The sequence below is a fragment of the Aedes aegypti genome, chromosome 2 (genome assembly GCF_002204515.2).
Source record: "Aedes aegypti strain LVP_AGWG chromosome 2, AaegL5.0 Primary Assembly, whole genome shotgun sequence".
Taxonomy (NCBI): Eukaryota; Metazoa; Arthropoda; class Insecta; order Diptera; family Culicidae; genus Aedes; species Aedes aegypti.
Genome location: NC_035108.1, coordinates 157,906,617 through 157,924,513, shown reverse-complemented (window position 1 = coordinate 157,924,513; position 17,897 = coordinate 157,906,617). Strand labels below are relative to the sequence as shown.

At 36.5% G+C, this 17,897-nt stretch overlaps 1 protein-coding gene across 7 annotated transcripts in view; it reads left to right on the top strand.

The window, feature by feature from the left end:
* LOC5576177 (SCY1-like protein 2) overlaps window positions 1-17,897 on the top strand; it is a 427,894-nt gene that overhangs the window by 264,617 nt on the left and 145,380 nt on the right. For 6 of the 7 annotated variants that reach the window (XM_021842934.1, XM_021842931.1, XM_021842932.1 and 3 more), the window contains exons 5-7: window positions 2,940-3,038; window positions 15,570-15,707; window positions 16,669-16,885. In XM_021842934.1, coding sequence (XP_021698626.1) covers window positions 2,940-3,038; window positions 15,570-15,707; window positions 16,669-16,885 — 454 coding nt within the window. Of the gene's footprint in view, window positions 1-2,939; window positions 3,039-14,923; window positions 15,043-15,569; window positions 15,708-16,668; window positions 16,886-17,897 lie in introns of those variants that run through there. The other variant, XM_021842936.1, reaches the window with a different exon arrangement.

Genomic DNA, 17,897 nt, shown 5'->3' with positions numbered 1-17,897 from the left:
GAAACGGTAACAAGCTTGATAAATGACATCAATGAACGAGAGCCCCAAAGAGAGAGCGATTGATCATTGGGAGTAGGTGTTTTATTTTACTGGCATGCTAAACAATTTTCGAACATCCTACAGCAATAGTGTCCCCCAAGTTCAGAGTTTGTTTAGATATCATGCATGCATTATCATGCACTGTTATCCCCGATTCAATCTGGGCTGTAGCAGAAGATAATAAACAAGCTCTCATGATGTGTTGCTGATCATGATTGTTACAGAGAACGGTAAGTGAGAAATACTCTCAATTTGGCATAGAAGGTTTTTTTACCTTACTAAACGAAGAAAGCGGTGGCCAAATATGAGTCAGCTTGGAAAAAATCTGACGATGAAGTTGATCGGAAGTAGCAAGCAAATCGAATAAGAAAGCCACAAGAGAAAATTCTCTTGTTGCTTTCTTAAGGTACACCGGGGCAAGTTGAAACGGCTGGGGTAAGGTGATGTGGCAACGTATCATAGTGAAATTTTATAATTATGTGAAAATTATCTACAGCAACATTAAGTTGACAGATGGAACAAACTTTTAAGGAAGAAGAACCTACCAATATTCATTGGCATCATATTTTAAACTTCTCATTTCATCTTGCTCTACCCATTTCAACTTACTCCGGTGTACCTTATAGAATTTAGTCAAGGCTTCTTGCTATTTTCGATCAACTTCATCATTAGAGAGAGTTCTAAAGGAGTTCTTTAAAAAATGTAGAAAAATGCTTGGTTAGATTCCTAGAGATTTTTCAAGATAAATGCTTCTGATAATCACAGAAGGAATCTCTGAAGGAAATTTAAGATGAATTCCTGAAAAAATGCCTGTAAATTAAAAGAAATGGTAAAAACCCCAGAAGGAACATTTTTTGGAATCCCTAGGGATATATCCAGATTTGGGAATGGTAATAGTAGTAGGCTTCAGTGTTTGCTCTTCAAATACAGTAGTTCAAAATAGTGAATCTCATCAAGTAGCCTATGTTGGGTGCGTGAATTTTCTAAATCAGTAGTGTCATTGAAGGCTGTAAATGCGGGAAATGCAGCGGGAAATAGAACATTTTTCTACAGTTTTTTTGGGTTGCCCATAGCAATAGGTGTTTTGCTATTTTCAAAGCATTTTGTCTACAGCAGCAATAGGCGTGAATTTCACTGGCTCCGCAGATACATCAACAATAAGTATTGCTTTGGTATGTAGAGGAGAGTGCTGCCATTGGTTCAATCCATATTCATACCGTTTTGCTTCGAAAGCCGGGCACTATGATTATTTTTTTACATTTTTCATACAGTAAATTCGAATTTTACTATGAAACTTATGCACAAAACTATTATTTAACATTAGTTGTATGTTAGAGACGTTAATGTATCGCTATGGGCATTGAGATGTTAATAACAAAAATAAAAGAACAAAATGCGTACCGATACTCTACACATTTCATTGCGTGTTGGACTGTATCTCACGGACATGAAGTGAGAGAATCGATTTTGCCCAAACTTCCTATACATTTCTGGTAGCTTTAGAGTTTGACACGACTCGATACTTTTGTGATTACGTATGGTAAACTGTTCAAAATCCTGAAATGTAGAGATGGGGAGTTGAATTTTGTACAAATATGCAAATATTTCGTGGGGCCTTCCTTAGCCGAGTGGTAAGAGTCCGCGGCTACAAAGCAAAGCCATGCTGAAGGTGGCTGAGTTCAATTCCCGGTCGGTCCAGGATCTTATCGTAATGGAAATTTCCTTGACTTCCCTGGGCATAGAGTATCATCGTGCCTGCCACACGATATATACGAATGCGGAAAATGGCAACTTTGGCAAAGAAAGCTCTCAGTTAATAACTGTGGAAGTGCTCATAAGATTAAGCTGAGAAGCAGGCTCTCTCCCAGTAAGATCGTTAATTTTAAGAAGAAAATAAAATATTTCGTCAAAAAGTAGTGTCCAGATTTCGAATCAACTTAATAACAGTGTCCGGATTTCAAAGCAAGACACGTCTCTTGATTTTGCATATATAAACTTTTTTTTTTTTTGCAAAAATAATCGTTATTTTTACTACACCATCTTAAACAATAAACATTTACCGTCGTGAAACATCACAGTACCTAATGAAAATAGATATCATCAATTATATAAATGATGTTTAAGTTAGACCGGTGGTTAAGTGTCCGGATTTCGAGTCATAACGGTATAGCCGTAGTCTATTGGTGTGCCTTGTTTCCGTGTCGTGTGAGGCAACAGCCTACAAAGAGGGTCAGTGTGTCTCAGTCACCATCCGATACTGACGGAGGATGGATGTGTTTCCCAATACATGTGCGGCGTCTTCTGGTGACTGGACGGAGTTTTTTGTGTGGGGGGTTTGGGAATCGAACCCATGACCTTCCGCTTACGAAGCGAAAGCGTAACCTCGAGGCTACGGGACCCCCATAGATTTGTGCGTGCCTTCAAAGCTTTGGTACATTATTGAATTTGTTCCCCGGAATAACGTGATGCTTCAGTACTTTGTTTATAATCTGATTTTATAATCAGAATGCAGAAAATCAACACTATATAACAGATTATTTTTCACTGTGCTTCTTAACAAACCCAGAATCATTGCAACAAAACAAGAAAAAATATTTGTTCCGGCTTTATTCTTAGTTTGCTACATATCAAATTGGAAACATGTTATCAATCATAGTATATCGGACACCCATGATGCAATTTATTTTTTCGTATTCTCTGTTGAGAAAACCTTTCTTATATGTATCATTCCTTTTTGACTGTCACACAATCGTTCCGGCATCCAAACTGCAATCAATTTGACACTAATCTCGTCTCGTTTTCCGTTCAATTTCACTTCGCCCTCACTTATCCGATCGTCTTTTTTCTCGTTTCATGTATTTTCTCACGTTTCTCAACGCACTGGACGACGCCCGTACCAGATCCTGCAAATAATGCACACCGTCGAGGAAAGTTCGGAGACCCTTTCTTTCGCCACCGAGCCCGTCATCGCCAGTTTAGCAAACGTCTTAGCATATCAGGTGAGTACCCACAACTGCTATATACCTATCTACCGATCTTGATACGAAACACGGTGAATCGGTCCCGACGCACTTAGAGAAGACAATTCACCCACTTTGGTTAAAGCGCACAGCGATACCGCCAACAGGCTACAAATCGAAAAATTAGTTGTCTTGTTTTTCACTCTCTTTCGTATTCATGGATCATTTACGATCTCAAGAGGATAGAAACTCATTGTTTCAAATCGTCTTTGTTTGATACAGTACTCGTTCAATTTTGACAATATGTTAAAAAAATTAATGTTGTTAATATCGAACCGTGCCGCAATTGAACGGTTTTTTGATTATAACTTTTATTATATTAACAAATTATCACAAATTAAAGTTACCTTTTATTTAATAAAAAAAACACATAACATTTATTAACAGGATAGGCCATTTGTAAATTTCTGGAGGTATTTTTCATCAGATATTGTGTAAAATTATTTATGACCGCCTCTCAAAAGAATGGAACCACTGTACAGCGTGCCTGAGTGGGTGGTTGGTACGTCGACTGAAGGCGTTGGGAAAACATTTTCTCGCAATGTCACTCTGGTGCTGCTCCCAGCGGACGGCACGACAATATCGTTACTGTCATATTTCTTCCAGAGGATCAAACGCTTGAGCAAGCGAATTTGTGACAATGTGGTTAAGGTTGCCTTTACTCGGAGTAGAAATAAACATAAGCACCGTTGGCCATACGACGGGTAATACTGGGAAAGGCTAACGCATTAAACGCTGTAAATTTCTGGCGCTGGAAAACATGAATGGAGAGATGTTATATTAAGAGATTGGTATAACGATCTATTCTATAAGGCTGCAAGGTTTTCCAGACAGTTGAAGATAATAAAATTGCCAAGAATTAGTTGATATGGGGTAACATTGATCACCTATGTAAACATGTTAAAAAAAAATGTTTTAGGCGATTTTTTTATTTTATAGTGAGCAGTCATTTGAACGCGTAGCAGAAAAAAATAAATAAAGCTCCCTCGGTTTGTCCAACGCATGGTAGGTACTTTATCTAAGCGTATTCACAGTTCTGGTTTCAGTTCACTAAGTAATAATCATTTCGCTCTTCATATTGAATAAAATTTTACGATTTATGGAAGCATTTTGCCTCACTATATTTTAAATTGCCAAATGTGAACCATATTTTTTATCAATAACCACAGATTATAGTATAGCTGGAATTGGATTGAACCCCTAGTCCAGTCCTCTAGTTACCCTAGTCCTTCCATGATAAGATTTATTGTTTGAATATAGAAATAATTTGTATGACGCGTAGGAAATCTCATTTTTGTCCTAATTCCCTACGCAAAAATAGAAAAGAAGAATGGATAAGCTACCCATTTTCCAAGTCGTTTGAAATTTGCGGTACATTTGATCCACGGACATTCTGAAACCTTAAACGTATTTTCTGGCGATAACGACATTGCATTCCGGTTTGTAAATTTCTCAAATTAATTTGGCTTCGGTCTCCAAGGTAGTAATAATCGGGTGAAAAGTTTCACCCCTTAATCAGAATCAACTCCCCCAACCGTGCCAGCCAATTACAAATGGTAATTTATCACATTATCTCTTCATTAGCCGGAACCATTAGGTGCTCCTTTTTGCCACGTCAGAACCAGTTAAATCCGAATTCCACCTCCCGAAAGTTGTGCGTCCGACTTTGGCGAATACCGGAAGGCGACAATGGGACAAACATAAAGACGCCGACAGCCCGCCGCCCTGCTCCAGAAGGGGGAGTTGGAAAACTTCGCTTCATTATTAAGTATGGCTCATAAAACATTCCACGAATTAAGATAAGAACTTAATGAATGCGAAAACAAGAATGGTGAATGGCTTGGCTTGATTGGATCTAGCAAACGGCGGAAAAGTGAAAAAAGGAAATTGTTGGGGAAAGTATGGCACGAGAAAAAAAAAATAAAAATTATGGAACGACTGGGCTAACGGAATGGCATTGCAATGCACATTGGACCAGGTCGCTTAATCATGAGGAAAAATACTTAAACTATTGATATGATGCATACATGAAAACCCGAATTTTGTACTGTACCGTTTAATTCCACTAGAGTTTGTATCTTTTGCGAGATACGCGTATCTCGACTTCAACTGTAAGGCGATCTTCAGTGTCGTGTACTAGTACTCGAGTCTAGTACACGACACTGAAGACGGCCTCACAGACAGGCCTTACAAGTCGAAATACGCGTATCTGGGTAAGTTTCTCTAAACAAAATAATATATTAGACTACTTTCATTACATGGCTCCGGATTTCTCAATCACTTAGTCAACTATCTTTTTATTCTAGAAGATCCAAATTCGACTCAGGTGAGGGGTTCTAAGTGAAAATAGGATCAATGCTCTTTGAAATAATCCAACGACAATGTTGGTAATCGCAAAAAATGTTGTATGTTACTTAATGCAAAACTCAAATTTTTCAGCTTCCATAGTATTTGTGCAACTTTTTCTGGAAAAAATCTTTACTATTTCCTGCTAGTTTTGCGATCTGGCCCAATGTGCAATGGTTTCTACAAATATATAAGAATAGTATACGATGAAAGGGAGAAATGGAAAAGTAGAATTCCTCTTTATGAACCACTTGTGGTTTACTTTTGTGTAAAAAGCACCATAACTGAGGAATAAAAAAAATGTCAGCTGTAAACTCACACCCACAGCCAAAGGCTATCAATGGTCGTTATGAACGTCAAAAATCCCTGGAAACTTTTGGTCGAATAAACTACCTTGCACTGTCACACGAGTCCTCCGGGTACGTTCATGTCCAAACGAGTACTCCAACTCGTGCCCTTTGGGCACAATCAACCAAGCGCTGACTGTTCCTTAGCAGCCACACGGAATCGGTTCTGAAACGGCCATTAATCGAGGAATGGGTCGACGGCTGGGTGGTAACAAAAGGAATGGAACGGCACACTTGGAAGCAACAAGTCGCATTTTCGCTTTTCTTATTAAAATGCCACTCGCGGCAAACATCTCGGAGGCATTCGGCAGAGTAGACAGTTTGTAAGCGGGGGGATAAGGAGTGAGACTAAGTGGCATATTTTCAAGATGCTTGGTCGTCATGCTCATAGATAATGTGGTAGTAGAGTACTTATTCCGACTAGGTGTCGTAACGGAGCTTACGAAATGGAGATTATGCAGCATGGTATTTACGATAATGTTTTCCATAATGATCTCCTGATTATGCGAAAAAAATTGAAGATTCCAGAGTTTCAAAAGATTTTAATCTTGAAGAATCGTCATGAATATGCAATAAGTGGTACCAAACAATTAACATGTAGTTGGAAGCATGTGTTCTGCGTTCCATTTTATTATTTTTTGTATATTACGATTATGGTCTAATTTGCTCACCATAAAATAGAAATAATATTTAGTCAACGGTAGGGATTCTATTTTCACCTACAAATACAATATTTTGGACCGGTGCAGTGAAAGCGCATTTCAAAGTACCATAAAATGAAGTTAAATTAACAATATGATGAAATTAATCAACGTGTCGCATAATTTGAGTTTTCACAAATACCAATGTTACTTATGGAAATTGAGCGTAGTTTTACTCAACTATGTTAAAATTTGTGTAAAATTGCTGGTTTTCCTAAACCATGTTTCATGTGGTATATTTCTTCTTCTTCTCCTTCTTCTTCTTCTTCTTCTTCTATTCTATTGGTATTACGTCCTTAATGAGACAAAGTCTGCTTCTCAGCTCAGTGTTCAATGAGCACTTCCACAGATGTTAACTGAGAGTTTTCTTTGCCAAAGTTGCCATTTTCACATTCGTATATCGTGTGGCTGGTACGATGATACTCTATGCCCAGGGAAGTCAAGGAAACTTCCATTACGAAAAGATCCTGGGCCGACCGGGAATTGAACTCGGACACCTTCAACATGGTTTTGTAGCTTCGAACTCTAACCACTCGGTTAAGGCCGAGACCAACTTAGAGGATGGATTGTACGAATTATTTCATTTCGTCAAAATACTCGAATTTCATTTAAATGTTTAAAAAGTCAATGATTTACCGCGAGTCTGGGCCGTTTCGCATAGAGCCATTTTTTTCATAATTCAATTTGGAATAAAGGACATCTGGCAAACGGTTGGTTAATCAGCATAACAATTGTCAACAAGAACAGGCATCATATGAAATATAGAATATAATTCTGGACCTTATGAGAAATGGATGCCCAACTTTCATAATTTTTTAATAATTAGCTGCAACAATAAAAAACTTTCTTTTTTGGATATGTTTTTAGTTGAAATACGCATATCTGTCAAAGATAAGCAATCAGGGCGGAATTAAAAGGGACAAGGTACTCCAAGCTACATTTATATTTCTCTAGAAATTCAGTTTGAAAGCACACAAAATTTCAATTTTTGTTTGCTGAATCTATTACCATTTTCCAAAACACTAAAGCATGTCAGTTTTTTTTGTTTTTGTTAAAAAAAAAATGCGTTATATACACCACTATTCGTCATAACTCGCTTGAGAAAGTATTGCAACAATCAGCTGAATATTGAATCAACCTGAAAAGGTTAGCATCACCTCCAAACAGGAACATTCATGATGCTAAATCTCGAATGGTTTTCAGCAAAGTTGATCAGCAGATTAAGGACATCCGGATAACAAAAAGCTTGGCTCGAAATTTTGCCGCTAGTGAGCATGTAAAACTAAGCATTTTAAGCATGTTCTATCTTGTGATCACTCCTGAAATAGCAAGTTCGAGTATTCAGCGAAGTTATTCAGAAGGTCATGAACATCCGAAACTGTTTACTGTGGTTCGAAATGTTGCCGCTAGATGACGCTAGTGAGTATGTTATATTGAGCTAATTCTAAACTAGTTCTATCTTGTGATGCACATGAGCTAGAAAGTTCGAGTCTTCGGCAAAGTTGTTCAGTATGTTAAGGACTTCCGGATGAACAATTTAATTCTACATTTTGTCGCTTTTTGGCTACTAGATGAGACAGAAGTTGTTTAGAAAGACAAGGGCTTCCGGTTGGCTGACAGTTAGATTAATAATTTTGCTTTTAAGTGATGCAATTCATCATTTTTAGAAATTACTTTATACTTGTTCTATCTCATAATTTTAATAAGCAAGAATTAATTAATGTTTTGACAAAGTTGTTCAGAAGGTCATGGTAATCCGGTGGTCAATCAGATTAATTCGTAATTTTTCCGCTAGGTGGCGATAGTGAACATGTGAAATTATGAATTTTAAGCTAGTTCTATACTGTGATCCAGATGGAATAGTTAGTGCGGTTCAAGGTAGTTATAAATACCAACTTTTACTCTGCTTCTTCAACTCAATATGGAGATTTTCATAATATATTGACGTTTTATAATATAGTGTATATTTAAAGTAAAAGCATGAAACGAGCTCACCAAATTGATCATCCATCCTTGACTGAGAAGCCGTAAGCTACTTTAATCAGTATGCTCACTTAAAAAACAGGCCACTCCAGCGACGCGAATATCCGAACTTGATTGCTTAGACCATCGAGAAGCACTCAGAATGCGTGCCAACTAAAACAAAAAAAATCAACTTCGGTGACGACGACATAAACATAATAGAAAGCTCGGGCTTCAACGAAGCTCTGCCCAGCAAAACACGTGCAGAATAATCCGAAAAAACTACGAGATGAAGAAAAACTTTTTCCTACGGCTTCAACGAAGCACTCTATCTGAATCAGAAAATATAAATCACTTGAAGCTTTCAATTTTGTTACTCACTAGCGGCACCGAGCGGATTTTTTTTTTCAATCAAAATATGTGCCTTGCGGATGTGCTTAACATCCTAAATAACTTTGCCGAAGGCTCGAGCTTTCTATCTACTGTCGACGCCTTACATTAAAACTTTTTTTTTTTTTAAGTTGTTCTGGACTTCCAAAACATTTCTGTCGAAGACTCGAACATTCAATCTAATCTGTATTATGAGATATATGCTCATTTCATATGCTCACTAACGTCACCTAGTTGCAAAACTTTTAACCAAATTGTTTACCTTCCGGATGTTTTTGACCTTCTGAACAACTTTGTTGAAGACTCAAGCTTTCTATATCATGTGGATCACAGGATAGATCGTGCCTAATATGTTCAATATTACATGTTCACTAACACCACCCACTATGGGCGATTGGGTGGCCAATAATCGAAAAAATGACTGTTCTGATAGGTAATTCTTGTGTATCAATACATAGAAAACACTTATATCAAGATATTCCTGGAATACTAGAGCAAGATCCTTTGTAGTTTCATTGATTCAGTATGTTAGAGTTAGAGTTTTTGAGAAAAACAAAGATTTCAGTACAAGTACAAGGTATACGTTGGATAAAATATACTGCATAATCGTAATATTTCATACACATACACATTCACACTGTTCGAAAGCCTACTTAAAATACTATCTTAGAAAAATAAAACGAACTTAAAATTCGTACGTTAGTTCAGGTAAATGTGGGGACTACACTGAAAAAAACATATTCGATATTTTTCCGAAACTTTACATATCCCATACTGTTTTGGCCCAAGTTGTCCCAGGCTAAAATGCATTTCCAAGTTATTCAAAGATGTAAACTGAAGGATCGAGAAGAATTTAGCTGCCCATATTTTCACTTTTTTGATTCAGGGATCATTGATTTTTTTTTTTTTCAATATTTCTGACATTTTTTCTTAAATATCAGCTAAAAATTATTTCAGGGGATAATTGAATATCGCTAAATGATTCATATCATCATTACTATGTAAGTTTTAATATTTATAATGGTTTTCACAACGTTAATTGCAGCGGTGGCCTATCATTAGTAAATAAACGCATTTTTTCGCTATAAACCATTTTCAAAAGTTGGTCTCGAAAACTGGTTTATTTAAAAAAAAAATATTAAATTTGTACCACAAACTCATAAATATGATATAAGACGGTAAAATATTTTTGGCCGCTAACTTATATGGGAATCGCTCATAGTGCCACCTCGCGGCGAACGCTATTTCTGAACTAGACGGTTATAAAAATCACATCGGAACATGTTCATCGGTTTTTCCACGCTACAGTTCAGTACATTTCATTTTCATAATCGGGAGATTTTGAAATATTCCGTCGGTGAAAATTTTAGTTTTTCCACTTTTAAGCTCTTTTTACAGTGATGATGATAATAAATCTTCGAGCTGTTTAGTAGAATACCTATAAGTAGATGAAAAAACCGAATTTAGTACTATAGCCTGATTTGCTGCTGAACAGGAATCGCTAAAGAAATTTCCCGCCGATTCCTTGCAGAAATTTTCTACAGCAACTGCCGTTTGAACTGACATTTCTTTTCAGCTGCGTATAGAATCTGCGATCAGAAAAAAGAGCTTTCTTGATCGATTCCAGCGAATCAGGCTTATACCATTTAATTCCACTAGAGTTTGTATCCTTTGACAGATACGTTATTTCGACCTCAACTGAAAGGTCGTCTTCAGTGTCGTGTACTAGACTCGACTTCAGTCGGCCTTACAGTTGAGGTCGAAATACGCGTATCTGTCAAAGGATACAAACTCTAGTGGAAATAAATGGTATAGTACTAAATTCGGTTTTTTCATCTACTTATCTTTACAGTGTTGTAGTGTCCCGTTTTTTGGCGCATTTCAGCCACAATGCACATTGGTCCAGAAATCAGTTTCAGGCGGGAAGTACATTTTGAGCTTTATAAATGTTTCGGTCTTCTGAACCCGGGGGATGCGAATTGCATATCAACAAGCAGCCAGGCTGCTGTCAAGCTAAAATTTTCATAAAAATGATCCGAGTATGCCTGAGAGCGACATCACTCCGTCACGCTCAAATAGGTTATACATTTTATGTAGCACAAAACAAAACTGGCAACTGTTGAAGAAACGTTATACTTGGTATTATTTATGCGTATATTTTTTATCTTTTGTAAAATATATTTCTAACTAACATTCGACTACAATCGATTTATTAAATTTATTGTCAACATCAAACTGCACCAGGTTTCTGTAAAGCATTTTAAGTGTGAACCTTAAAAATGGTTTCCTGTGAGACAAGCAAACAAACAACGGGTAGCACTGGTGGAAAATATAGTGATCAAATTGAATGATCAAAATGTTTGAGACGGCACCCCATTAGTTCTGAACCAAAACAGATATCAACCTGGGGGATGCCAACAGAGAATCAGCAAGCAGCCAGGCTGCTGTCAAACTAAAATTTTCATAAAAATGATCAGAGTACGCCTAGAAATGTACGGTCGTGATTTCGACACGCTAAAAATTGTTGTACAATTTATGTAACACAAAGACTGCCAACTGTTGAAGAATTGTTGGGCTTGGTCCAAATCATGCATAATAAATGCTCAAAATATGTTCCTTACTAACATACGGCCAGAAACTTTCTGATTTAATTTATTCATTGGGCATTGCATTGAGCTGATGGGGCTTTGTGTGAAGTATTTTGAATATGGTTTCCTACGCGACAAGCAAACACACAACAGTTAGCACTCGTGGAAAAGATTATTTTCAATTTGAACAACCTAAATATTCGAGTCCGCACCCCCTGGATATCAACAATATTTTTGCAAAAAAACTTGCGTTTTTCAAGTTCTAAAAGTTATTCAAAAAAGAGATAAAGCAAGACAGTATTGGTAGTGTCATTCTCAAAACACACCCAAGCCGTTCCCATAGGGGACGTTAGCCACAAGGAAGTGACGTTTCAAGTAATACTGTTTAATATGGTATGCCCTCTTCAATATCTAATCCAATTTCTCTCGCCGTTCCCTTACGGTACTTATCCATCTAGTATTCATTGCTTTCTTCTCCATGCTCCCTCTTACTTCGAGCAAAATGGACCGATATGCCGATAAACAAATTCACAATAAAATTATCACGGTCGATATCTTTGTATGTAAAATTATTTTTGTTTTTAGTTTTGAATATCTCGTCCCCTTGATGCTACAACTAGATAACTCGAAATTTGAAATTTTTGACTTCAATATGTCAAAATAATATTCTCAATTAGATCTGAAAAATGTCTACAGCTCATAAGCGTGTGATTTAATATACATGATTTGAAGTTTATTTTCCAATCATATTCTCTGCGAATAACCATCACCTTGTAAAACGGTCTTATTTACAAAGTTGCACATCTCAAAATTTTGATTTTCGAGTTATCTAGTTGTAGCATTAAGGGGACGATCTTATCATCATCGTCTTGATCAATGAACAATATGTATACATTTTTGAGTTATTTTAAGTTCAATGCAAACCTTTATTAATAAGATATTCAAATAGGCCATTATCATTAGTTATTCGTCGTTCTCCATCAAAAATAATAGGTTTTTGCGAGCACAGGCCATATTCCCATCTATTGACTTATTGTTCTTAGTGGAGAATCATGTTTAAAAATGGGCTAGTTTATTGATTTTTTTTCATTGAACTTGGAACAACTCTAAATTGAATACTACTAGAAAATTGATCATGTTAATCATGATGGGTCAGAATAACTTGAAAGGTCAAATAATTTTATATGTGTTTATTTTGTCAAGAACCATATTTTTTGCAAAATTGACCAAAAGTTGTTCATAGAGAATCTCTTCTGCATCATGATTTTTTTCCTGACCAACTGTTTCCTAACAAGATTCTAGGCTGATTTGATAAAATATTGGATAAGGGATTTTTGTGTATTTTTTAGTTTAAGTTATACAAATAATATTTTTCAGTTAATACTTTTTTCTTCATTGCCCATATGGTACAGGGTGATTACTATACCCTGTTAGCAAAATAAGTAATCATAGAAAAAACATGGTTGTATGAATTTTAATTACCAGTCCTTATCCAGTTTTGGACATCTATAACATTTGTCTTCGCTTTACATAGATAACATATTTAATTTTTTACCTCAATTTCCAGCCACATGCGTTGTTTCAGATGCATTACAGTTAACACGCACGTTATTCAGAACCATATATTTTAACCAAAAAAGCCATACTTTTTTCGCTAAAATTTTCCATATCAGTCTTATGCTGTTCCCTAGTAAGTCTAAAAGATTGTGGTAAGATGCTGTTCCAATCAGGCAATTTTTTCAGCGGAGTTCAGTCAAAAATACATATCTGTGGAAAACGTGCGTGCCAGGTGCAATGCCTTTAAAACTACACATATGACTAAAAACTGAGGTAAATGAAAAAATATTTAATCTTTACTTTGTCAAAACAAACTTTATAGATGTGCAAAACAGGATGTACACTGGAAATTAAAATTCATACATACATCTTTTATCAACGATCATTTACTTTACTGACAGGAATTAGTAATCACCCTGTACACTTCTCTATTCAATGTTTTTATCCAAAGTCAACAGTTTTGCAACTTGGTTTTTTAAATAAATTGCATGCAAAAACTTATGCAATTTTCAGAATTGTGACTGGAGTCGACGGGTGACATCTGAAATATGCATGCTTGCTTTGATCGACAATGAAAACAGACGAGTCACATGAATCAGCTCGATTTACAAAATAGGCTCTAAGTATGTATTAACTTATTGACAGAAAATCAAATATTTGTCATAGAAACAAGCTCTTGAGGGCCCTATTTTATATGTCGAGTCGATCAAAATGACTCGACTGGAGTCACTGTCGACCAAAAAATTTGCTCGACACGGCTCTGTCACTCGAGTTTTTCGACTATTGTCACTCTATGTGACTGGATTACTATGGGAGTCGACGGGTGACATCTGAAATACGCATGCTTACTTTGATCGACAGTGATTACAGACGAGTCACATGAATCTACTCGATTTACAAAATAGACCCCTGAATTTCAAAACGGCTCTGGCCGACCATACTATACCAATATAGAAGTAAGGCTCTACAAAGGATCTTCTATTACTACGACAAGTTCTTAAAATATTTAGATAAAGTTAGGCTGAGTTTTTGAAATTGGAATTTTGTTATGTTACAAGCAGGTGATTATTTTTTGAAAGAATAAAATGCCTTGGACACCGTTTCAGTCATTTAAAAAAGCTGCACATACTGTAACATAACACTAGACAACGGACAAGCATGCTCCAGTGGCACAGCCCAGATACATTCCTGATGAAAATTGTCAATGGCAGAAGCGGGAATCGAACCCACACTCCATGACACGATGCGTTTAAATGCCTGCGACACTAACCGCACGGCCATGAAACCATTTTTTTCTCTTTTTATATTATTTTTTGAGTTCGATAATGATTCTAAGAATAATGTCAGAGAGATATCATACAAGCTCCAATAAATTTTCCTGCTTTTACCCTAAAGACAGTAGATTTCATTCTAACACCCATTCCGCAGTTTGTTTGCTCACCGATGATGGTATTTCTTCCAGCGATGACATGAATCATTTGATCATCAACGTCATCCGCAGGCACACCGGATTCAACAGGTGCCCTGGAGTGAAGCTAGTATCGTCCAGACGGTGTCTGTGTATGAATGTATCGCCTAGCAATATGTTTTCTTTGTCGGAACTCTCCAGCTCGGTGATATTAATGACCATTACCTAGCTATAGGTACTCGACTAATAGGGTGGTTCAAGATACAGAAATGAATAAAATATAATATTTCATATCTTTCTTAAAATTATTATTATATAATTTAAATTATTCATATGAATTTTCATATAAAACTTTTACGTCTATACATTTTTACCAAAATGGATGAAAATTTTAGACAAATCTACATTCATCATGGTGATTGTCAGGAGGGGAAATAGTATTTTCAAACTTTTTCGTTATATGAACCGCCCTACTACGCTATCGTATCATACCGACCATTGCAACCTGGCGATGTTTCTTTGTGCGTAAAAAAGAGCATCCATGCTGAACGGCCATCTGAAGGTGAAAGCTGCTTACAAAAGAAACCTAGTCTCATTAGTGATGTTATTTTTTTTTCTATGGACAGTTTTATGTGCGAGGTTACACTTTTAATGGAAGGGCACTGATTGAGCATTTATCGTGTGGTACGTGGCTTATGGGAACATTAAAGGACTAGCTTAATTTTGCTGACTAATTTCACAGAAATGGGACCGAATTGCAGTAGATATTGGTGGATGTTTGTGTAAAGCACAACAATTATTTCGATTATAGAGATAATGAATAATTGAGGAAATCAATTTAAAGCATTAATTTCGTATTTAAATTGTTGGCTTGTGAATATCCTTAAAGCTCTTCAGTGCATTCAAAGGTACATAACGCTGAAAGTGTTTATTTTTAACTAAAGGGATCCTGATCCAGTTTGGGCCTAGTAGCAGTTTATAGACTTTTAAGCAGTTTATATCTTTTAAGCACGATACCCGGCATGAAATGTTCAATGTTTTCGAAGAAATCCATAGTGTAAATAAGTGCCGGTGAAGTGAAGTAAAGGCAATTGAGGACGGGAGAAAAAAAACAAACTGAAGTTACATATATGAAAAATGCAAAGCATTGAGCAACACTATTCTCTGACCTGACAAACCTAAACAATATTTTTTTCTATTTATTTTTACAGGAAAGTGCAGGAACAGCGCCCGGTCCTCCAAGTACGGGTGCCTCCCAACAGATGCAGAACAGCTCCCCTGCCAACAGACCTCCCCACGCCAAGGAGTATAGCTTTCTGGATATCGAACTGAAGTACGGCATCTTACAGGTAGAATATGTTGTAATTAAATTTAAATGTTTGTGATTTGACATTTTTTAACGCTGTCTTAGAATTACGATCATGTTTAAACATTTTAAATTAAAATGCTCATTTTTTGAATGGTTTAAAGGGCAATTTTTTCGCCATTTAAAACCTAGGCTATTTCTATTAAAATACAACACGGTGTTTGTACTTTCATGCCTGAGCAATTCTCGCTGAAACCAGGCCGCCATCGGCACCCATCGTTAGAATTCCAATTTTATGTCACTGATCGCTAGTTTTCGATAAAACTTAACTTACTTGTCATCTCGGAATTGGTAACGGTTAAAGTTTAAAATCGTCGTCAGTAATTACAGATTCGAATTTAACTTTACATATTGGTATTGCAATACTCCTTGCTTCAACAATATAATTTTTTAAAGTGACAATTTAATCAGATTATTTGCAAGTTTCCCTCAGAAAAAAGTAGGTCGCTTTAAAGACAGCATTCAATGCTATAGTTCTTAGTTATATTCTTTCTGGCGTTACATCCCCACTGGGACAGAGCCTGCTTCTCAGATTGGTGTTCTTATGAGCACTTCCACAGCTATTAACTGAGAGCTTACTATGCCAATGACCAGATTTGCATGTGTATATCGTGTGGCAGGTACGAAGATACTCTATGCTCTAGGAAGTCAAGAAAATTTCCAGCACAAAAAGATCCTCGACCGGTGGGATTCGAACCCACGACCCTAAGCTTGGCCTTGCTGAATAGCTGCGCGTTTACCGCTACGGCTCTCTGGGCCCCACCACAACTGACTGAGTTAACCTGCACCATTTTTAATTTTGCTTAAGCCTTTTCTCATCTGTGTATCTAAAATAGTCATCACCTGAAAAAAATAATTAAATTTAATTTCAAGGTTAAAAAACCGCATTAACAATTCAAACGTACAGTGTCCCACATTTTTAATTCCGGTTTTCAATTCCACAGATTACGGAAGCTTTATCGTTCCTGCACTACTCGGGCCAGGTGATACACCGAAACGTGTGCCCCTCCTCGATACTGATCACCAAAAAGGGAACATGGAAGCTGGCGGGTTTCGAATTCACCGAGCGAGTGAACGAAACCGATGCCACCGATCCGGTGCCGTGCCAGTCGTGGTCCACCCGCACCTCCAAAATGGTACAACCCAATCTGGATTACATGGGTAAGTCTGGGTTCAGTGGCGAATCTTACTCGAATTACATATAACATGTAGCTAACCATAGAGTTTTTCCAGCTCAAACCGCAAATAAATATAGCATGTTCAGACTATTGTGAATATAAATGAAAATTTGTGTTTGCGCCCCCGCTAAATAGAACGGTACCTCATGCAAACCATCGGGGTTCATTTTTAATTTGAACTTCTGGTTACCCTACGAGCAAAAGAAAATCGTTTCTTTGATTACCTCTTTGGGGCCGTCCACAAATGACGTAGCATTTTTTCCCTGATTTCCCATCGTAGTATTTAGTCACAAATGATGATACATCCCCCCCCTTGGAAAATACGTGTATATCAAGCACCCCCCACCTCCTAAATTATTAAATTGTTTTCCTCAGCGATTGGGCTAAAATGATACATTAAATTCCAGAGATTTTTACACAAATATAGAGATTAATTGATATTAAACTCTGACACATCAGGATAATCTGACGAATGATAGTTTGATATACCGTTACGCTAAAAAATCTTATGGAAAATAGTTTAAACAAGTATGATTCCTGTTTAAGTTACATAATTTTGATTCCCAGTAATTTAATTTGTAGTACTTTTGCTGTTGGTAAAACTTAAACACTTTACAGCTAAAAATGTAGAAAATAAGTTGAAAATCTTGCTCGGATTGATAATGCTAACAGCACTTAGTTAGAGATCATATTTTTTTATAATAAATTGAACAGAAATTTTGTTCTATAATAGGCATTTTTTTAAATTGATCGTGGTTGAGAAACAGATTTAAGTGAATATGACCAACAAAACAATTTAATTTGTAATGGATCTTCGTCATTATTCTCTAAATTCAAATCCATTCAGGAAACAGATAGAGCAAAATAACAATTGTAATATTTGGAATGTTTCAAAAATTAACGATTTTTATGCAACCACCTTTATTAATAGATCAGCTAAAATTTATCATCATTCCCCATAGTGAAATATTCCTACTCAACTCATTATGAAACAA